General features: G+C 44.3%; 1 protein-coding gene across 1 annotated transcript in view; it reads left to right on the top strand.

Moving 5' to 3' along the window:
- The window catches only part of LOC126336136 (pickpocket protein 28-like), a 145,937-nt gene extending 127,759 nt beyond the window's left edge, over positions 1–18,178 (top strand). The window contains exons 10-11 of the mRNA XM_049999626.1: positions 3,602–3,693; positions 17,922–18,178. Of these exons, the coding sequence (XP_049855583.1) occupies positions 3,602–3,693; positions 17,922–18,064 (235 nt within the window). The 3' untranslated portion in view covers positions 18,065–18,178. The remainder of the gene's footprint in view (positions 1–3,601; positions 3,694–17,921) is intronic.
- Positions 18,179–22,844: the final 4,666 nt, after the last annotated feature.

Raw genomic sequence — 22,844 nt, 5'->3', positions numbered from 1 at the left:
AGTCGATACTACAAGTGAGCCAGTGACGCTTACTAATTCAATAGCGTGTAATGAGATCACAAGAAAATAGGCTCTCTACCCGAACCGAAAAATAAACTAAAATATAAAACACTACGCTTGGATGTAAGTGTTAAATGACAATGTTTGCTTCAGTGACACCCCGATATAATACACAGGGTGCGTCAAAAGTCCTTCGACACCTTCATAAGTTCGAAGATTAAAGGGAAAATTGAAATGTGGTGTTGGGAACATAGGTTTGACGTGTGGCTGCAACTTTGGAGCGAATGTCATTCATGGCCGCGATCTTGATATCCGCCATTTTTAGTTCAAGTCATTTTCTCTAAATGGGAAGGAGGGCCCATCAAATAACACTCGCTTGAGCTCTGGAATTGAGTGGTAAAATTTGTTTTTGACTATCTTGTACAGTTTAGAGGTTATTAACGTTGAAAGTTGGGAAATTACCTTCATACCGACTGCTGCAACACTTGTTCTACGTGTTGTCAATCCTGGGCAATGCAGAACTGTAGTCGACGTAACCACTCTGGCTGCACACGCATGAGTGTGTCTGCTGCAATTTGGTCACAGGCGTGTTGTATGCGTTCCTCCAGGTGTCTCAAATCCCGGATGGTCTCAGCAAACACTATCTGCTTAAGACCCATTTTAGATCACCCGAAACAAAGAGAGACATGAATCGGCATCAAGGTAACTTTGAACATTAAATACTTCTAAACTGTACAAGATAGACAAAAACAAATTACACCACTCTATTCCAGATCTCAACCGAGTGTTATTTGATGTGCCATACACCCCCCTTCCCATTAAAAAAAATTACTTTAATCCAAAATGGCGGATTTCAAGATGGCGGCCATGAATGACATTCTCTCCTACATTTGCGGCCCCACGTCAAACCTATGTTCCCATCATCACATTTCAATTTTCCCTTTAATCTTGTAACTTATGAAGGGATCCAAGGACTTTTGACTCACCCTGTATATTCTCCAAGGGTTGTAGTGTTAGTGATTCTTTTGTGACGATCATCGACAATCAGATGGCGCTCAGGAGGCCTATGTACGCACCCTCTTATTTTCGGTGCCACGTAGCACAGAATCGGAGTGTCTAACATTATATGAAGAGTCAAGTCAACGTAATTTACAATAACTCGAATATGGAGCAAATGTAAAACAATCGCTTTGAAGCCAACTTTTCGTCGAGATAATATAAGGTAATACATGTAAGAAACGTGTACAATGCTAATACCCCTCCTCATTTCCGCTACATCTGTTGTGCACTCCATGTGAAATGCTCAATTTTCTTCTGGACGTTTGCAGCGAGTTGACGTGCCATAAATTACACCACATACTGTTAGCACTGTCATATCTGCGCCTGTGCACAGACCGAGAGATATGACTTCACTAGGGGCAGTAGCAGGTCTCTTTTGAGGTAGGCTCCGTTCGCCAGTCTTTTGATGCCAGATCTTCTGCCAAACTGTTTTTTTTTCCTTTTTTTACGAGTACCAGAAACAATTATATACACGTTCCTTACTTAGCAGGTCCATACATCCGAGTAAATAGTTCGCTATTTCTGATTACTGTATTGCAGCCGTCACAAATATTGAACTTACCTTTATGTCTCATATATGACGTGAGAACAGTGAACAAAGATTGAAAGAAATAAAAATTGACTAATTTAGCCAACATTTTCTATATCGCCTAATTCTTCACTTTGAGTCATTCATCTTTTACCTGCTTTACAAAACAGTTTATCGGGATGCATCTTCTTGCTAGATCAAAACGTGCCGAACAAGGACTCGACCTGGGGCCTTTGCAACGTCACACGTTAGAGGCCCGATGCTGCACGCAGTTTTAATCTAGCAAGAAGTTTCAACTCAGTGCACCCTCCACTCCATAGTAAAAAACCAATCGGAGTGTATTGGTGTGTATTATGCTGTGAGGCCTTTGTTTGAAGTAATCCTGTAGTTCACCAATAACGTTTCTAATGCGAAAAAATTTTAACCCAAAAGCGTGCGGCTGAATCTGAATATTCAACACTGTTCAGCTTCCTCAAAATTTACATTTGTTTTAGACTACATCGTTGTCAAGTAGACATTTTTTTTTTTTGAGGTCATGATTAAAGTGCTAAACACAGGCACTATTAGTACAAGCTTCTGCTGTTGTACGAAGAGGATTACGGCTACTGCAGAGCTTCTCGCATGGAGCAACTAGTATTATTTATATAAAGAAACATTACACTTATATACACAGAAGCGTCAAAAAAATTCGTATAGGCACGCGTATTCAAATACAGACATATGTAAACTGGCAGAAAACAGCGCTGCGGTCGGCAACCCCTATGTACGACAACTAATGTCTGGCGCAGTTTTTAGATCGGTTACTGTTGCAACAGTGGCAGGTTATAATGATGAAAGTGAGTTCGGACGTGGTGTTATAATCGGCGCACGAGCCATGGGACACAGCATCTCCGAGGCAGTGATGAAGTGGGGATTTTCCCGTACGATCATTTCACTAGTGTACCGTGAATGTCAGGAATCAGGCAAATATCAAATCTCCGAAATCGATGAGGCCGGAAAAAGATCCCGCAAGAGAGGGCTAACAACGACTGAAACCAATTGTTTGACGTGAGGGAAGTGCACCCTTTCCGAAAACTGCTGCAGATTTCAATGTTGGGCCATCAGCAAGTGCCAGCGTTCGAACTAGTCAACGAAAGATCGTCGATATGGGCTTTCGGAGCCGAAGCCCCACTGCTGTACCCCTGATGGTTGCACGACCCAAAGGTTTACTCTCGCTTAGGCCCGTCAACACCGACACTGGACTGTTGATGACTGGAAACATGTTGCCTCGTCGAACGAGTGTTGTTTCAAATTTTATCGAGCGTATGGACGTGTACAGGTATGGAGGCAACGTCATAAATCCATGGACCCTGCATGTCAGCTGGGGACTGTTCGAGCTGGTGGAGACTCTGTAACGGTGTGGGGCTTGTCAAGTTGGAGTGATATGAGACTCTGGATACGTCTAGATACGACTCTGACAGGTGAAACGGATGTAAGCGTCGTGTCTGATCTCATGCATCCATTCATGTCCACTGTGCGTTCCGACGGACTTGGGCCATTCCTGCAGGACACTGCGACATCCCACACTTTCAAAATTTCTGCACAGTGACTCCAGGAATACTCTTCTGAGTTTAAGCGCTTCCGCTCGCCGCCAGACTCCCCAGACATGAACATTACTGAGCATATCTGGGATGCCTTGCAACGTGCCGTTCGGAAGAGATCTCCACCCCTCGTTCTTTTACGGTTTTATGAAGATCCCTGCAGGATTCACGGTGTCAGCTCCCTCCAGCACTACTTCATCCATTAGTCGATTCCATGCTACGTCGTGTTGCGGCACTTCTGCGTGCTCGCGGGGGCCCAAACGATATTTTGAAGGTGTACCAGTTTATATGGCTCTTTGTTGTAAATACTACCGAAATGTTACCAAACTCGAACTTATCTTCTTTCTTACTGCGACAAACAATGACGTGACGTCTAGAGTTACTGAAAATATTATTATTAGAATAACATAAACAAAATGATGCTCATTTTCAGGTACCGTATGTCATCGCTTAACGTGTACTTTAAGGACAACCAGTTCATCCCAAGTCGCCGTTCCGAGTTGTATGGAGTCACCGATTTCATTGGTAACTAGTCCACTTCCTACCATAATTTAGAAAATTTATATGGAATAATCTGTATATGTCTCTATCGGCCAATTAATATCATCACAAACATTTTAATTGTAGGTTATATAAGCAACACACGGGGATGAAAGGAAAGTGGAAACCAAATTAAACGTCCATTGTAGGTTTTATTACTGTCAGATAAATTTTAAGATATGTTGTTTCGGTCCTGAAATGTGGTGGAACAATTACAATTTGGATGTGAGGAGGAACACAGAATTTTCAGTTTGCATAGTTATGAAGTTAAAGGAAAAGTCTTAGATAGCAACATTGTCTGTACTTAAGCATCAGAAATGCTGCCAACGAAATAAAGGAGAAAAGATTGTCACTTGTAGAAGGACGTGTAAGCGGCTGCAAATTGAGCGGAGTGATCCTTCAGATAAACTGAGTTGTCGTCCAATTTGCATTGAAAGCGTCAGGTTGTAAGTAAGAGATAAAGGAAGAAAAATAAAACATAGGAAGTTATTTGACTGCCTCTTTGTATCACTTCTCAATGATCTCTATTACCAGCTGTGCTGACATAAATAGGAATTCCTTACCAATAATTATAACCCCGACAGAACAACGGTTTTAATCCTTAACATCTCCAAGTGAAAATATAAGTAAATCAACAAGCGAGTAGACACAGCCGGAATGTTGTAAATCCCATTCTTCTACTGAAATGCCAAACTCTGTACAGTGATTCTAATTTCCGGAAACGGTCTTGCTATTATTACTATCTGTGTTCAGAGGGCGCTGTTACTCTGCAATTGTGTTCAGCTAATTGAAACACGTTTCAGTTCGAAAGAGACACCTTCTTAAGTCCACGACCGGTTTCGGTCTTTACACGACGTTGCTTCTCAACATAATGGCACGAATTATGAAGGCCTGAAACGGTCGTGTACGTAGTAAGGTACCCATTAGCGACAGCAGCACCGCTTCATTAACATTGCTATTGTCCCACGACCACTTAGAGTAGCTCCTTACACAAATACAGCACCAATGCAAACATTTTTCAGTGTAATGCGCCATCTATGGGCTGTTAATGGCAAGTATAATCATTTTCCGTAAGGTCATAACAATGCCATTTGCACCTGGAAATCATACATTTATCTATAATGTTGACGAAAGGCAGTTTGCGGTCTCCGAATGACAATCATTACTATGCAGTCTCTTAAATGGCTGTAGTTGCTGCCAGTCAAGCCTATTGAAACTGTTTATTGTTATTATTACTATTACTATTATTATTATACCATTTAGTGTCAGGCCAACTATGGCCCACGTCAAGAAAGCTACTCATTTTCCTTCATCCTACTCCAAAATTCTTCCACTTTCTTAGAATGACCTCTTTTCCTCTCATGTGACCAGATGACTCCAGTAGTTTTCCTGTTTATTTGATCTCCCTGAAAACCTTTGACCTTGATTTCTGTTCTGAATTTGTCCTCGTTGACCAACGTCTCCATTCAGTCTGCATTTCCTCAACGTCCTTTTTTATCCTGCTTCCCTACCCATTTTCATTGTCTGTTTTCCAGATTTGGAAGATTATGTGGATCTTCTTTGTTAATCTGTTTTCCTACATACTCTCTAGGTGTCCATAGATTGAAATACGCCTTTGTCTGATATTATGTGTTATTTTACGAAAGAGTGAGTGTACATCCTTATTTAGTCTTAGTTCTTGATTGAACCCAACATTATTTGCAAGATTCTTCTTTTTTTTTCCAAACCTTCTGATCCCATTTTATGCTCATGTAAAAGTAGTTTTCCGATCCATAGAGGACTCCTGATTTTACAAGTTTATTATAACGCTTTAATTTAACATCAGTAGAACAATATTTTTACTGTAGACATTTCTCGCTTCCATGTCTGCTGTTTTCCTTCTTTGTGTTCTGATTTTATTATTATTTTTATTAGAATTAATGATTATTACAATTGTTGTACCGGTAAACGTTTATGCTGACATTAAATGCATCTGCAGTTGCGAATGTAGACAACCATCAACTGTAGAATTGAATGACAAAAACGAAAATTTGTACCTGACCGGAACTCGAACACGACCACGATCACGACCGTGAGCGGTCGCCTTACCATTTTATTTTTATCTCATTTTGTTCTATATACTTCGTTGAATTTATTCGGGACGGACGTCCGATGATACCCATTCACATTTTACTTGAAAGTCGCTAGACCAATGTCGGCGGATTAATATGATATAACAGTGCCTGTGTTATTCTAAAGTACGATACAAAGTTCTGCTACTATTACTACTGCTACTACTTCTACTACTACTACTACTACTACTACTACTAATCTTACTACTGCTACTATTACTGCTACCAGTAGGGCATGTGGTAGGATGAGAAGGGAGAGCAGAAATTATGCTGCTAATAGTAGTAGTAGTAGTAGTAGTAATAATAATAATCATTCTGACTGCTATGATATTATCTTAGGCCAGTTCAGTATGTCTACATACTTCATACATCAGCAAAATGCGAATTTTCAGTCCTTTTCCGTGGTTATTAAATTCCCCCTCCGTTACTCCGCCGCGCGGCGTAGCCGAGCGGTCTTGGGCGCATTGTCAAGCTTCGCACGGCTCCCTCCGTCGGAGGCTGGAGTCCTCCCTAGGGCACAGGTGTGTGTGTTGTCCTTAACGTAAGTTAAATTAAGTTATATTAAGTAGTGTGTAAGCCTAGGGACTGACGACCTTAGCAGTTTGGTCCCATAGTAACTTACCACATATTTCCAAAATTTCCCGTTACTCCTTTCTGTGATAACTGCCGTTAGGTAACTAATTGCCACTAACATGCTTCTTAAGACGGGATCCGTATTCTTGTGGAAGGTAATGCGGTTTGAGATTTAGATTCCTTTACTACAAACCGTATTCAGTTGCTCGAGCCGATGGTAATACTTCGAGGCCATTACCAAATTTTCAGTCAGTTCCCATAGTATGGTGTACACATCTGTACACATCCCTGACCGACATTATTTTACATACACGGCACAAGTAAGGTGTAGCTTTTGTTTACGTCCCAACGCGTAGTGCCTTCGGCCAATGCATCTCGTAAAGCATCCAGGTACCGTCTCTATCTCTGTGTGAAGAGTCTCTACTGTTGAATGTCTTATATGTGAATTTTGACACAATTGTTTTATTTTTAACTTTTCAGTTATTTGCACCTCTGGTGAGTAGCAAGCCATATGTGGTAGATCATTGCCTAACGATAATAGAATGCTGAGTCAACAGTGTTGTTCCTGCGCCCATGCTATATCCAAACGCTGTGAAGTGCCGTAGGCTGAAGTATACGGTCAGTCGGTGGTGTCTGAACCCTGTAGAGAGAAAGTGACATTATAGTATGAGGGCTCACCGTTTCAGTATTTGAGCTGAGAGTGTTTTCTTGTACTGTGATACATATACGAGGAATATTCGGAAAGAAAGTTCCGTTCGGACACGAAATGGAAACCGCTGTGAAAATCTAATAAAGCTTTGCACATATGTGTTCGTCAGTGTCTCTAGTACGCCTGAGGGTTGCATCACTTTACTCTTTTCAGTTCTTAGCGCATGGTGACCACATAACGATGCGTAGAAAATAGTGTCTCCCGCCAAGTATGAGGGCCTGGTGAGAGATTTCGTCTGATGTTATGCAGCGCACATTACGTAACTGTCATACGCTTCCTACTTCGTGACAATTCTCGGTCGCAGTCTGCAGGGCAATGAAGATGCTCCTGCAGCGTTTTCGATGGGAAGTGTTTTATCACCGGCACTACAGCCGGTAATTGTCTCCCTCTGTTTTTCATCTCTGGTCACATTAACGACTGGCCATGAAGACAACATTTTCGTACAGACAACGAGCTATAGATGAGCGTAGAGAAATGGCAGAAAGCACTGGCGGCTGCCATCTATGACGAGGGAACTGGAAAGATGGTAAAATTCTACGCCAAGTGTCTAAGTCGGATTGGTGACTATGTAGAGCACTGGCTGGAAACTGTAGCTAACTGTTGCAGATAAGATATTTCTCATTATCAGAGTGGTTTCCTTGCGCAATCAATCGAAACTTACTTTGCCTAGCCTAGTATCTGTTGTTTCAACTCGTGACGGTCGACAGTGTCTCCTGTAATTAATATATTATTATCAGTTTTTGTCCCTTGCGGCACTGGTTTTTCCACAACTGAGGCAACAACTTCCTCGTGTACAGCCTTGACGTGTTGGTACTTAAGTGCAGTTGCTGCATAACATTAGGAATGGAATTCACCTCCAACTGCACCTACGCTGTGGAGAATGAAAACTCTCCCGTCATATTCACCGACCATGTTCATCCACAGTAGTACAGAATACGATTCATCGCTGAACACATTGCGATGCTGTTCATCAGAAGCTCTTGCACTCTAGTCACGACACCATCCCGAACTCTGCCGTTTGTGTTGTCGTGTTTACAGCAGCCTGCGCATACGACGGCAGTTCATTAGTACGGCTGCTACCAGTCTGCCACCAATGGCGCGAGATAACACAAAATGTTGCAGTGACTCTATTACTTATTCTCGGACGGCAGATGCAGATGTGAAGGATGTACAGTGTGCCTGGTGCACAATGCGGCACTCCTACATTCACGGCTGGAGTGTATAGTATCCCATGCAGCTGTGGAGATGTTTATGTGGGTACCACTAAAAACTGTTTCAAAATCCAGAATGAGATTTTCACTCTGCAGCGGAGTGTGCGCTGATATGAAGCTTCCTGGCAGATTAAAACTGTGTGCCCGACCGAGACTCGAACTCGGGACCTTTGCCTTTCGTGGGCAAGTGCTCTACCATCTGAGTTACCGAAGCACGACTCGCGCCCGGTACTCACAGCTTTACTTCTGCCAGTACCTCGTCTCCTACCTTCCAAACTTTACAGAAGCTCTCCTGCAAAACTTGCAGAACTAGCACTCCTGAAGGAAAGGATATTGCGGAGACATGGCTTAGCCACAGCCTGGGGGATGTTTCCAGAATGAGATTTTCACTCTGCAGCGGAGTGTGCGCTGATATGAAACTTCCTGGCAGATTAAAACTGTGTGCCCGACCGAGACTCGAACTCGTGACCTTTGCCTTTCGCGGGCAAGTGCTCTACCATCTGCGCTACCGAAGCACGACTCACGACCGGTACTCACAGCTTTACTTCTGCCAGTACCTCGTCTCCTACCTTCCAAATTTTACAGAAGCTCTCCTGCGAACCTTGCAAAACTAGCACGCCTGAAAGAAAGGAGTTCGAGTCTCGGTCGGGCACACAGTTTTAATCTGCCAGGAAGTTTCATATCAGCGCACACTCCGCTGCAGAGTGAAAATCTCATTCTGGAAACATCCCCCAGGCTGTGGCTAAGCCATGTCTCCGTATATCCTTTCTTTTAGGAGTGCTAGTTCTGCAAGGTTCGCAGGAGAGCTTCTGTAAAGTTTGGAAGGTAGGAGACGAGGTACTGGCAGAAGTAAAGCTGTGAGTACCGGGCGTGAGTCGTGCTTCGGTAGCTCAGATGGTAGAGCATTTGCCCGCGAAAGGCAAAGGTCCGAGTTCGAGTCGCGGTCGGGCACACGGTTTTAACCTGCCAGGAAGTTTCATTTCTGTTTCAAAATGTTTGGAAGAGCACAAGGGCAATTGTAGAAGAGGAGAAACGGAACGATCAGCTGTTACGGAGCATGCTTTCCAGCTAGGTAACCACCGCATTCGTTTCGAGGAGACGCAAGTACTAGCGGCCACAAGCGGGTATTACGAAAGGCTCTACAGGGAGGCAATCGAAATCGCCTAACACCCTAATAATTTCAATCGAAAGGAGGAGAGCGTGAAATTAATGGGTATATGGATGCCAGTGTTCAAGAAGATGTGTACCACCAGTCCAGCACTGGGTGGTGGCAACGGCGATCGACGGCAGCGGACAGCGGCCAATTGCACTGACGTTCAAGGCAATCGTAAAATGCGTTTTAGACAGGTACGTGCCAAGTAAAATTGTGAGGGGCGGGAAAAACCCACCGAGGTTCAACAACAAAGTTAGGAAACTACTGCGAAAGCAAAGAGAGCTTCACTGCAAGTTTAAATGCAGCCAAAACCTCTCAGACAACTAGAAGCTAAACGATGTGAAAGTTAGCGTAGGAGGGCTACGCGTGAAGCGTTCAGTGACTTCGAAAGTAAAATTCTATGTACCGACTTGACAGAAAATCCTAGGAAGTTCTGGTCTTACGTTAATTCAGATGATGATGGCATTGAAACAGAGGATGACACGCGTAAAGCTGAAATACTAAACACCTTTTTCCAAAGCTGTTTCACAGATGAAGACCGCACTGCAGTTCCTTCTCTAAATCCTCGCACGAACGAAAAGATGGCTCACATAGAAATAAGTGTCCAAGGAATAGAAAAGCAACTGGAGTCACTCAACAGAGGAAAGTCCACTGGACCTGACGGGATACCAATTCGATTCTACACAGAGTACACGAAAGAACTTGCCCCACTACTAACAGCCGTGTACCGCAAGTCGCTAGAGGAACGGAAGGTTCCAAATGATTGGAAAAGAGCTCAGGTAGTCCCAGTTTTCAAGAAGGATCGTCGAGCAGATGCGCAAAACTATAGGCCTATATCTCTGACATCTATCTGTTGTAGAATTTTAGAACATGTTTTTTGCTCTCGTATCATGTCATTTCTGGAAGACCAGAATCTACTCTGTAGGAATCAACATGGATTCCGGAAACAGCGATCGTGTGAGACCCAACTCGCTTTAGTTGTCCATGAGACCCAGAAAATATTAGATACAGGCTCCCAGGTAGGTGCCATTTACCTTGACTTCCGGAAGGCGTTCGATACAGTTCCGCACTGTAGCCTGATAAACAAAGTAAGAGCCTAAGGAATATCAGACCAGCTGTGTAGCTGGATTGAAGAGTTTTTAGCAAACAGAACACAGCATGTTGTTCTCAATGGAGAGACGTCTACAGAAGTTAAAGTAACCTCTGACGTACCACAGGGGAGTATTATGGGACCGTGACATTTCACAATATATGTAAATGATCTAGTAGATAGTGTCGGAAGTTCCATGCGGCTTTTCGCGGATGATTCTGCAGTATACAGAGAAGTTGCAGAATTAGAAAATTGCAGCGAAATGCAAGAAGATCTGCAGCGGATTGCCACTTGGTGCAGGAAGTGACAAGTGACCCTTTACATAGACAAATGTAATGTATTGCGAAAACATAGAAAGAAGGGCCCTTTATTGTATGATTATATGATAGCGGAACAAACATTGGTAGCAGTTACTTTTGTAAAATATCTGGGAGTATGCGTGCGGAACGATTTGAAGTGGAATGATCATATAAAATTAATTTTTGGTAAGGCGACTACCACGTTGAGATTCATTGGGAGAGTCCTTAGAAAATGTAGTCCATCAACAAAGGAGGTGGCTTACAAAAAACTGGTTCAACCTGTACTAGAGTATTGATCATCAGTGTGGGATCCGTACCAGATCGGGTTGACGGAGGAGATAGAGAAGATCCAAAGAAGAGCGGAGCGTTTCATCACAGGGTTATTTGGTAACCGTGATAGCGTTACGGAGATGTTTAGCAATCTCAAGTGGCAGACTATGGAAGAGAGGCCTCTGCATCGAAGTGTACCTTGCTGTCCAGGTTTCGAGAGGGTGCGTTTCTGGATGAGGTATCGAATATATTACTTCCCCCTACTTATAGCTCCCGAGGAGATCACGAATGTAAAATTAGAGAGATTCGAACGCCCAAGGAGACTTTCTGGCAGTCGTTCTTCCCGCGAACTATACGCGACTGGAACAGGAAAGGGAGGTAATGACACTGGCACGTTAAGTGCCCTTCGCCACACACCGTTGGCTGGCTTGCGGAGTATAAATGTAGATGTAAATGTAGACGTTTTCAAAACTCGTGACGTTACGCATCGGCGCGGGAGCGCGTGCACACGGAATTTAGCGGCAGTCAGTAGCGAGCCAGTGGGTGTGTTGGATCTTCCATCGAACTACAGACCCCTTTGAAGATGTCCTCCGGAGACGGGGACGAAACGTTTGGCATTGACACAGAATTCATCAAGCGACCCCGGCATAACAGCCCGGATACCTTTAATGGACATGACTCCTACTTTGTGATCAGACGTGATCGATCGGTACCTTGACGATGAGTATGACAGCCGTCATGTCCCCATGCAGCCCAATATCGGGCCGCTGTCACTTCTGACTGCGCTACAATTCTCGATATACCACGATTCGAGGCGCCGTTCAAATGGAGACCCACAATGAAGGCCAAGTGCTGATAACGCTGCCTCACATAAGTAAGAAACATTTCCAAGTCCTTCACAGTCAATACACAAAGTATAGTGCAGGTCACGCTCCTTACATATCCTACCAGGCCTGGTAAGAACTCTAAACACGAAAAACACTAATGCACCCTGGTAGTCTTTCTACCGGCCACATACAGTTGGAAAACTAAACATTTATATACAATTACCTGCCGATGGGGATACGAGCACGAAGTTACATTGACATCCGATCATGTATATGGGCGCTTCATTTGGTGGTTTTTTTCTTTGTATTTTTTTCACCACGGAGCTTATACTGCTCATGTACAATACAGACTGTAATGCTGCCTCGCTAACGATGTCTCGTTAGGTATAAGAGAGCATTGAAGGTCCTTTTCTTGTCAGGTGAAGTACAGGCATAAACAAATACAGGTATACCGCCGGGGTCAGTGTCTTCCAATCTACGATTCGTGAACAATTTAGAGTTTTCTAGTGACCTGACATCCTTTTTAAACTTCGCGAGTCCAATCGGATGGTTGTACTGAAATCCAATACCTTGAACTAGGACGCAAATTACTGGATCCACATTTAGACATCTACATCTACACTCATATCTACACTCCTGGAAATGGAAAAAAAGAACACATTGACACCGGTGTGTCAGACCCACCATACTTGCTCCGGACACTGCGAGAGGGCTGTACAAGCAATGATCACACGCACGGCAGAGCGGACACACCAGGAACCGCGGTGTTGGCCGTCGAATGGCGCCAGCTGCGCAGCATTTGTGCACCGCCGCCGTCAGTGTCAGCCAGTTTGCCGTGGCATATGGAGCTCCATCGCAGTCTTTAACACTGGTAGCATGCCGCGACAGTGTGGACGTGAACCGTATGTGCAGTTGACGGACTTTGAGCGAGGGCGTATAGTGAGCATGCGGGAGGCCGGGTGGACGTACCGCCGAATTGCTCAACACGTGGTGCGTGAGGTCTCCACAGTACATCGATGTTGTCGCCAGTGGTCGGCGGAAGGTGCACGTGCCCGTCGACCTGGGACCGGACCGCAGCGACGCACGGATGCACGCCAAGACCGTAGGATCCTACGCAGTGCCGTAGGGGACCGCACCGCCACTTCCCAGCAAATTAGGGACACTGTTGCTCCTGGGGTATCGGTGAGGACCATTCGCAACCGTCTCCATGAAGCTGGGCTACGGTCCCGCACACTGTTAGGCCGTTTTTCGCTCACGCCCCAACGTCGTACAGCCCGCCTCCAGTGGTGTCGCGACAGGCGTGAATGGAGGGACGAATGGAGACGTGTCGTCTTCAGCGATGAGAGTCGCTTCTGCCTTGGTGCCAATGATGGTCGTATGCGTGTTTGGCGCCGTGCAGGTGAGCGCCACAATCAGGACTGCATACGACCGAGGCACACAGGGCCAACACCCGGCATCATGGTGTGGGGAGCGATCTCCTACACTGGCCGTACACCTCTGGTGATCGTCGAGGGGACACTGAATAGTGGACGGTACATCCAAACCGTCATCGAACCCATCGTTCTACCATTCCTAGACCGGCAAGGGAACTTGCTGTTCCAACAGGACAATGCACGTCCGCATGTATCCCGTGCCACCCAACGTGCTCTAGAAGGTGTAAGTCAACTATCCTGGCCCTCAAGATCTCCGGATGTGTCCCCCATTGAGCATGTTTGGGACTGGATGAAGCGTCGTCTCACGCGGTCTGCACGTCCAGCACGAACGCTGGTCCAACTGTGGCGCCAGGTGGCAATGGCATGGCAAGCCGTTCCACAGGACTACATCCAGCATCTCTACGATCGTCTCCATGGGAGAATAGCAGCCTGCATTGCTGCGAAAGGTGGATATACACTGTACTAGTGCCGACATTGTGCATGTTGCCTGTGTCTATGTGTCTGTGGTTCTGTCAGTGTAATCATGTGATGTATCTGACCCCAGGAATGTGTCAATAAAGTTTCCCCTTCCTGGGACAATGAATTCACGGTGTTCTTATTTCAATTTCCAGGAGTGTACAAATATACTCTGCAAGCCACCTTACGGTGCATAGCAGATGGAACACTGTACCACTACTTCTCGTTTCCCCTCCTGTTCCACTTGCAAACAAAGCGAAGAAAAACGACTGTCCATATGCGTCTGCATGGGCCATAATTTCTCATATCTTCGTGACCCTTACGCGCAATGCATGTTGGTGGCAGTAGAATCGTTCGGCAGTCTGCTTCAGATGCCGATTCCCTAAATTTTTCTCAGTAGTGTTTCTCCAAAAGAAGATCGCCTTCCCTCCAGTGATTCCCATTTGAGTGCCAGAGGTATATCCATAACACACGTGTTGTTCGGATCTACCGGTAACAAATCTAGCAGCACCCCTCTGAATTGCTTCGATGTCTTCCTTCAATTCGACGTGGTACGGATCCCAAAAACTCGAGCAGTACTCAAGAATGAGTCGCACCAGCGTCCTATATGCGGTCACCTTTGCAGGTGAACCGCCCTTTCCTAAAATTCTCCCAATAAAGCGAAGTCGGCCATTCGCCTTCCCTACCACAGTTCTCACATGCTCGTTCCATCTCATATCGATTTGCAACGTTAAGCCTAGATATATGAACGACTTGACTGTGTCAAGCAGGACACTAGTAACACTGTATCCTAGCATTACAGGTTTGTTCTTCCTACTCATCCGGATTAACTTACATTTTACCACATTTATGCCTAGACGCCATTCACTAAACCAACTGGAAATTTTGTATATATCGTCTTGTATCTTGCTACAGTTACTCAACTTCCAAACATTACCGTACACCACGGCATCATCAGCGAACAACCGCAGATTGCTGACCACCCCCTCTGCCAAATCATTTATGTGTATAGAGAACAACATCGGTCCTTGCACACGGCACTAGAGCACTCCTGACGATAGCCTTGTCTCTGATGAACACTCGCCGTCGAGGACAACATACTAGGTTCTATTACCTAAGAAGTCTGTCATTTGGAGCGCACCGTGATCTGTTGCCACCATTCTTAACTAATCTGCTAAGTCAGTTCAGAGGTCAGACAAAGGCAAGGCCATTTCACTTCCTACAGAATGAAGCTTAGGAATGCAGTATGGTACTCAAATCAGTCTTTTGTATAAGAACAGTTTTACCTTGATGTGCATTAGATGGAAGTGAAGTCTTGTACCTAAACCGTCAACAGAGGTTGAAAATACGGTTTCAGTTGTAAATTTCTTTATTTTCACACAGCCGGTTTCGGACTGTTATAAGTCCATCCTCAGGTGTCGTACTGGAAATAGCAAAAGACGAGAGACTTTTTTCACTCACCGCAACACATATAAAACACAAAAAACATTTTTTTCCTAAAAAGTTTTAAAAATAAAAATAAAAAATTAGAATCCGCCTGTCGGGCTAAGTGCTGTGAAACTGATGTCAATGCGCAAGTGGCACCAGACCTACGGACGACTGCCTGGGTAGGGAATACATACAGGGTGTTTCAAAAATGACCGGTGTATTTGAAACGGCAATACAAACTAAACGAGCAGCGATAGAAATACAACGTTTGTTGCAATATGCTTGGGACAACAGTACATTTTCAGGCAGACAAACTTTCGAAATTACAGTAGTTACAATTGTCAAGAACAGATGGCGCTGCGGTCTGGGAAACTCTATAGTACGATATTTTACACATATCCACCATGTGGAGCAATAATATGGCGTAGTCTCTGAATGAAATTACCCGAAACCTTTGACAACGTGCAGATGAGATGTACTGCTTCAGCTGTTCAATTGTTTCTGGATTCTGGCGGTACACCTGGTCTTTCAAGTGTCCCCACAGAAAGAAGTCACAGGGGTTCATGTCTGGCAAATAGGAAGGCCGATCCACGCCGCCTCCTGTATGTTTTGAATAGCCCAAAGCAATCACAGGATCATCGAAATATTCATTCAGGAAATTAAATTCGTCGGCCGTGCGATGTGGCCGGGCACCATCTTGCATAAACCACGAGGTGTTCGCAGTGTCGTGTGAGGCAGTTTGTACCGCCACAAATTCACGAAGAATGTCCAGATAGCGTGATGCAGTTGTCGTTTCGGATCTGAAAAATACGCTAATGATTCCTTTGGAAGAAATGGCGGCCCAGACGAGTACTTTTTGAGGATGCAGGGACGATGGGACTGCAACATGGGGGTTTTCGGTTCCCCATATGCGCCAGTTCTGTTTATTGATGAAGCAGTCCAGGTAAAAATAAGTTTCGTCAGTAAACCAAATGCTGCCCACATGCATATCGCCGTCATCAATCCTGTGCACTATATCGTTAGCGAATGGCTCTCGTGCAGCAATGGTAGCGGCGCTGAGGGGTTGCCGCGTTTGAATTTTGTATGGGATAGAGGTGTAAACACTGGTGCATGAGACGATACGTGGACGTTGACGTCATTTGGACCGGAGCTGAAACACGGCGAAGGGAAACCCGAGGCCGCTGTTGGATCACACCTGCTGTACTAGCTGCGCGTTGCCCTCTGTGGTTGCCGTACGCGGTCGCCCTACCTTTCCGTCACGTTCCCAGTCCGTTGACATTTTTCAAACAGATGCTTTATTGTATCGCTTTTCGGTCCTTTGGTTACATTAAACCTCCGTTGAAAACTTCGTCTTGTTGCAACAACACTGTGTTCTAGGCGGTGGAATTCCAACACCAGAAAAATCCTCTGTTCTAAGGAATAAACCATGATGTCCACAGCACACTTGCACGTTGTGAACAGCACAAGCTTACAGCAGAAAGACGACGTACAGAATGGCGCACCCACGGACTGTGTTGTCTTCTATATCTTTCACATCACTTGCAGCGCCATCTGTTGTTGAAAATTGTAACTACTGTAATTTCGAAAGTTTTTCCGCCTGAAAATGTACTGTTGTCCCAAGCATATTGCAACCAACGGTGTATTTCTATCGCTGCTCGTTTAGTTTTTATTGCCGTTTCAAATATACCGGTCATTTTTTAAACACCCTGTACAAATGATATCACGACTCTGTGCTGTGGTCCCCGAGTGCCACGTGTACCAGGCGCGGTGTGCTGCCCATGAGCGCAGAATAGGGAGTAGCGGATGCGAAGGAGGAGGCAGATTGGTAAACCAGAGTGGCAAAATGCACTTTTAACTTGTTTCGTGTATTTTTATGTAATTTTTTTGTTTTTTCTTCTTTTTAATTGTAAACGACTAAATACAAATTGTGGCTAGGAGCCACGCGTGAGCCACGCGTTCTTCTCTCTGTCAATAGATGGCAGCACGTTTGCCACTCTGGTTTACCAATTTACCTCCTCGTTCGCATCCCCTACTTCCTGTTCTGATCCCAGAGGCAGCTCACCGTGCTTGGTACGCGCGGGGCTCGAGGACCACATAAATGGCTCTGAGCACTATGGGACTTAACATCTATGGTCATCAGCCTCCTAGAACTTAGAACTACTTACACCTAGCTAACCTAAGGACATCACACAACACCCAGTCATCACGAGGCGGAGAAATCGGGGACCACAGCACAGCCTAAGTGTCCTGATATCATTTGTATATATTCTCTACGCAGGCAGTCGTCCGTAGTACTGTCTGTTGCCACTTGGGCAATGACATGGGTTTCACAGAACAAAGCCCGAGTGGCGGTTTGTAAATATTTCTTATTAATTTTCAGAACTTTTTAGGGAAAAATATTTTTTTTGTGGTTTATCTGTGTTGCGGAGTGTGAAAATTATCTCCCGTCTTTTGATATTTCCAGTACGACACCTGAGGATGGGCTTACAACAGCCCGAAACCGGCCGTGTGAAAATAAAGAAATTTGCAACTGAAGCGGTATTTTCAAACTCTGCTATGACGCTTGGTTGCGGATGTTCTTCCAACAGGATTATTTGCTACTAAACAGTAAAGTTATGGGAATGAGTAATCTCGTCATCTCGTTGTTTTTCAGCGAACTGTGGCGGTCTGTTGGGCCTCTTCATGGGCTTCAGCGTGCTGAGCCTGGTGGAGGTCTTTTACTTCTTCAGCATACGCATCGGGTTCACGCAGATGCTGCGTCGATCTACCCAGCAACGTGCCGCAGCCGCATTGTGATCCCCAACATCGCAGCTCGCCATGGAGGGCACCATGCCACACACTGCCAATGCCAAGCACTTGTATTTCTTGTGTTAAATTATTTCGTTTGTAATAAATGTTCCTCTTTTTTAATTGTGTGTTATCCTTGAGCTTACTTAATGATACTGTATATGATACCGCAGAGAGAGAGAGAGAGAGAGTGGACGCTTTGCAAAATATATTGTAATAAAAAGGTACCTGCGGATACCACACTTTTCGCTAGGTAGGTACCTTGCTTAGTATCTGTGATTTTGTGTAAAACAATTTGTGTAGGTTACGCACCGATTTTGAACACATCGTTACGGAGCAGTTTTTTGACTATATGCACTAGTACATCTACATCTACATCCACATCCATACTCCGCAAGCCACCTGACGGTGTGTGGCGGAGGGTACCCTGAATACCTCTATCAGTTCTCCCTTCTATTCCAGTCTCGTATTGTTCGTGGAAAGAAGGATTGTCGGTATGCGTCTGTGTGGATTCTAATCTCTCTGATTTTATCCTCATGGACTCTTCGCGAGATATACGTAGGAGGGAGCAATATACTGTTTGACTCTCCGGTGAAGGTATGTTCTCGAAACTTTAACAAAAGCCCGTACCGAGCTACTGAGCGTCTCTCCTGCAGAGTCTTCCACTGGAGTTTATCTATCATCTCCGTAACGCTTTCGCGATTACTAAATGATCCTGTAACTAAGCGCGTTGCTCTTCGTTGGATTTCTCTGTTTCTTCTATCAACCCTATCTGGTACGGATCCCACACTGCTGAGCAGTATTCAAGCAGTGGGCGAACAAGCGTACTGTAACCTACTTCCTTTGTCTTCGGATTGCATTTCCTTAGGATTCTTCCAATGAATCTCAGTCTGGCATCTGCTTTAGCGACGATCAACTTTATATGATCATTCCATTTTAAATCACTCCTAATGCGTACTCCCAGATAATTTATGGAATTAACTGCTTCCATTTGCTGACATGCTATTTTGTAGCTTAATGATAAGAGATCTATCTTTCTATGTATTCGCAGCACATTACACTTGTCTACATTGAGATTCAATTGCCATTCCCTGCACCATGGGTCAATCCGCTGCAGATCCTCCTGCATTTCAGTACAATTTTCCATTGTTACAACCTCTCGATACACCACAGCATCACCTTCAAAAAGCCTCAGTGAACTTCCGATGTCATCCACAAGGTCATTTACGTATATTGGGAATAGCAACGGTCCTATGACACTCCCCTGCGGCACACCTGAAATCACTCTTACTTCGGAAGACTCCTCTCCACTGAGAATGAGATGCTGCGCTCTGTTATCTAGGAACTCTTCAATCCAATAACACAATTGGTCTGATAGTCCATATGCTCTTACTTTGTTCATTAAACGACTGTGGGGTACTGTATCGAACGCCTTGCGGAAGTCAAGAAACACGGCATCTACCTGTGAACCCGTGTCTATGGCCTTGAGCAGTTCAGATATTCCCACAAGGACGGTAGTCTCAATTGTTGTGTACCCATGACGTAGACACGAGTAATCGATTAGTCCGTTTTTTTTTTTGATTGGGTTACTCAATTACTTTATTTGAAAATGATGATGAATTTTTGCTTGTCCAGACATATTAGTGACAGAAGGTATGATTGTGCCAAGGAAAGTGTGCCAACAGAAACTGTGCAATACACTATCAGAATAAATAAAAAACCGAGCGAGATGGCGCAGGGGCTAGCACACTGGACTTGCATTCGGGAGGACGACGGTTCAATCCCGAGTCCGGCCATCCTGATTTAGGTTTTCCGTGATTTCCCTAAATCGCTCCAGCAAATGCCGGGATGGATCCTTTGAAAGGGCACGGCCGACTTCCTTCCCCGTTCTTCCCTAATCCAATGAAACCGCTGACCTTGCTGTCTGGTCTCTTCCCCCAAACAACCCAACCCCAAACCCCAATAAATAAAAGACAATGGAATATTAAACATTGTTAGTTCTGTTAGTTCCTGACAGAGGAACTAGAATTTCAATCAGAATTTAGTACTGATATGGCTCATCCGCCAATAAAAGGGAGAACTATGATGAAGATTAAGCAGCGAGAACGGATATCAGCATTTAGAACTGTGAACTATATACGACTGATAGAACCAAAGCTTTAATTGTAACCTCGAAGAATCGAGCTAGTACCATGAGTGTTCAGGCGGCAGTGCGACACATGTTTTCCAATGGCGAATGACTAGGGGCAGACTTTGGTTGAGAAGTTACGTTTCAGCTGTTCAGGAAACGTTTCACCTTAATAATCACTTCATCGCGATCCTGGTAATTCCTTCCAAATGGTTTACTCATCAGAGATAAGAGGAGAAAGTCTAGGTGCCATTTCAGGATTTCACTTGAGTAGGGTGAAGGGAGGGGTAGGCGTAGCGGAGTATTCCCAAGAAGCAGTGTGTACATCGTGTCCTATGTAGAAGGAGCTGGAGAAAACATGTTCTGTTGTGTACCTTCCCATGACGCTTTGTCTTCAGACTCTACTATAACTTTCGCAAGAAATGTCAGTAGTATGCTCCTGCGATTGCTTCATGCTTACGAGCATAATGTGTTGGCATGACAGCATGTCAATGGCAAAAGTACTCCTCATCACTTTGCCCGGTGATGGTTGTGTCGTCGCCATCTTAGGCGATAGGGATACCACATGTTTCCTGTACTTGTTTTGATACTCCGTCTTGAAGTCCCAGTGACACATCAGGAGTTTTAAGTGTCTAGAAAATCCATCTGCACTCGTACGACAGCTGCAAGATTTTCGCTGTTCCTGGGATCGATGGGCTTTGAATGGCTGTAAGCAGTATTTCTGTAACAAGTTTGAGCTAGTAATAGCGAATACCCTGTTCAAGAATCACAAGAGGAGGAGGAATACTTGGAAAAGGCCGGGAGATACGGGAAGATTTCAATTAGATTACATCATGGTCAGACAGAGATTCCGAAAACAGATACTGGATTGTAAGGCGTACCCAGGAGCAGATATAGACTCAGATCACAATATAGTAGTGATGAATAGTAGGCTGAAGTTCAAGACATTAGTCAGGAAGAATCAATACGCAAAGAAGTGGGATACGGAAGTTCTAAGGAATGACGATATACGTTTGAAGTTCTCTAACGCTATAGATATAGCAATAAGAAATAGCGCAGTAGGCAGCACATTTGAAGAGGAATGGACATCTCTAAAAAGGGCCATCACAGAAGTTGAGAAGGAAAACATAGGTACAAAGAAGGTAGCTGCAAAGATACCATGGGTAACAGAAGAAATACTTCAGTTGATTGATGAAAGGAGGAAGTACAAACATGTTCGGGGAAAATCAGGAATACAGAAATACAAGTCGCTGAGGAATGAAATAAATAGGAAGTGCAGGGAAGTTAAGACAAAATGGCTGCAGCAAAAATGTGAAGACATCGAAAAAGACATGATTGCCGGTAGGACAAACTCAGCATACAGGAAAGTCAAAACAACCATTGGTGACATTAAAAGCAACGGTGGTAACATTAAGAGTGCAACTGGAATTCCACTGTTAAATGCAGAGGAAGAGCAGATAGATGGAAAGAATACATTGAAGGCCTCTATGAGAGTGAAGATTTGTCTGATGTGATAGAAGAAGAAACAGGAGTCGGTTTTGAAGAGATAGGGGATCCAGTATTAGAATCGGAATTTAAAAGAGCTTTGGAGGACTTACGGTCAAATAAGGCAGAAGGGATAGATAACATTCCATCAGAATTTCTAAAATCATTAGGGGAAGTGGCAACAAAACGACTATTCACGTTGGTGTGTAGAATATATGAGTCTGGCGACATACCATCTGACTTTCGGAAAAGCATCATCCACACAATTCCGAAGACTGCAAGAGCTCACAAGTGCGAGAATTATCGCACAATCAGCTTAACAGCTCATGCATCGAGGCTGCTTACAAGAATAATATACAGAAGAATAGAAAAGAAAATTGACAGTGCGCTAGGCGACGATCTGTTTGGCTTTAGGAAAAGTAAAGGCACGAGAGAGGCAATTCTGACGTTACGGCTAATAATGGAAGCAAGGCTAAAGAAAAATCAAGACACGTTCATAGGATTTGTCGACCTGGAAAAAGCGTTCAACAATATAAAATGGTGCAAGCTGTTCGAGATTCTGATAAAAGTAGGGGTAAGCCATAGGGACAGACGGGTCATATACAATATGTACAACAACCAAGAGGGAATAATAAGAGTTGACGATCAAGAACGAAGTGCTCGTATTAAGAAGGGTATAAGACAAGGCTGTAGCCTTTCGCCCCTACTCTTCAATCTGTGCATCGAGGAAGCAATTATGGAAATAAAAGAAAGGTTCAGGAGTGGAATTAAAATACAAGGTGAAAGGATATCAATGATACGATTCGCTGATGACATTTGTATCCTAAGTGAAATTGAAAAAGAATTAAATAATCTGGTGAACGGAATGAACAGTCTAATGAGAACACAGTATGGTTTGAGAGTAAATCGGAGAAAGACGAACGTAATGAGTAGTAGTAGAAATGAACAGCGAGAAACTTAACATCAGGATTGATGGTCACGAAGTTAATGAAGTTAAGGAATTCTGCTACCTAGGCAGTAAAATAACCAATGACCGACGGAGCAAGGAGAACATCAAAAGCAGACTCGCTATGGCAAAAAAGGCATTTCTGGCCAAGAGAAGTCTACTAATATCAAATACCGGCCTTAATTTGAGGAAGAAATTACTGAGGATGTACGTCTGGAGAACAGCATTGT

Source organism: Schistocerca gregaria, chromosome 2, assembly GCF_023897955.1.
Source record: "Schistocerca gregaria isolate iqSchGreg1 chromosome 2, iqSchGreg1.2, whole genome shotgun sequence".
In the NCBI taxonomy this organism is placed as follows: Eukaryota; Metazoa; Arthropoda; class Insecta; order Orthoptera; family Acrididae; genus Schistocerca; species Schistocerca gregaria.
Note: the sequence above shows the minus strand (reverse complement) of the source record. Positions and strands in the feature narration are given on the sequence as shown.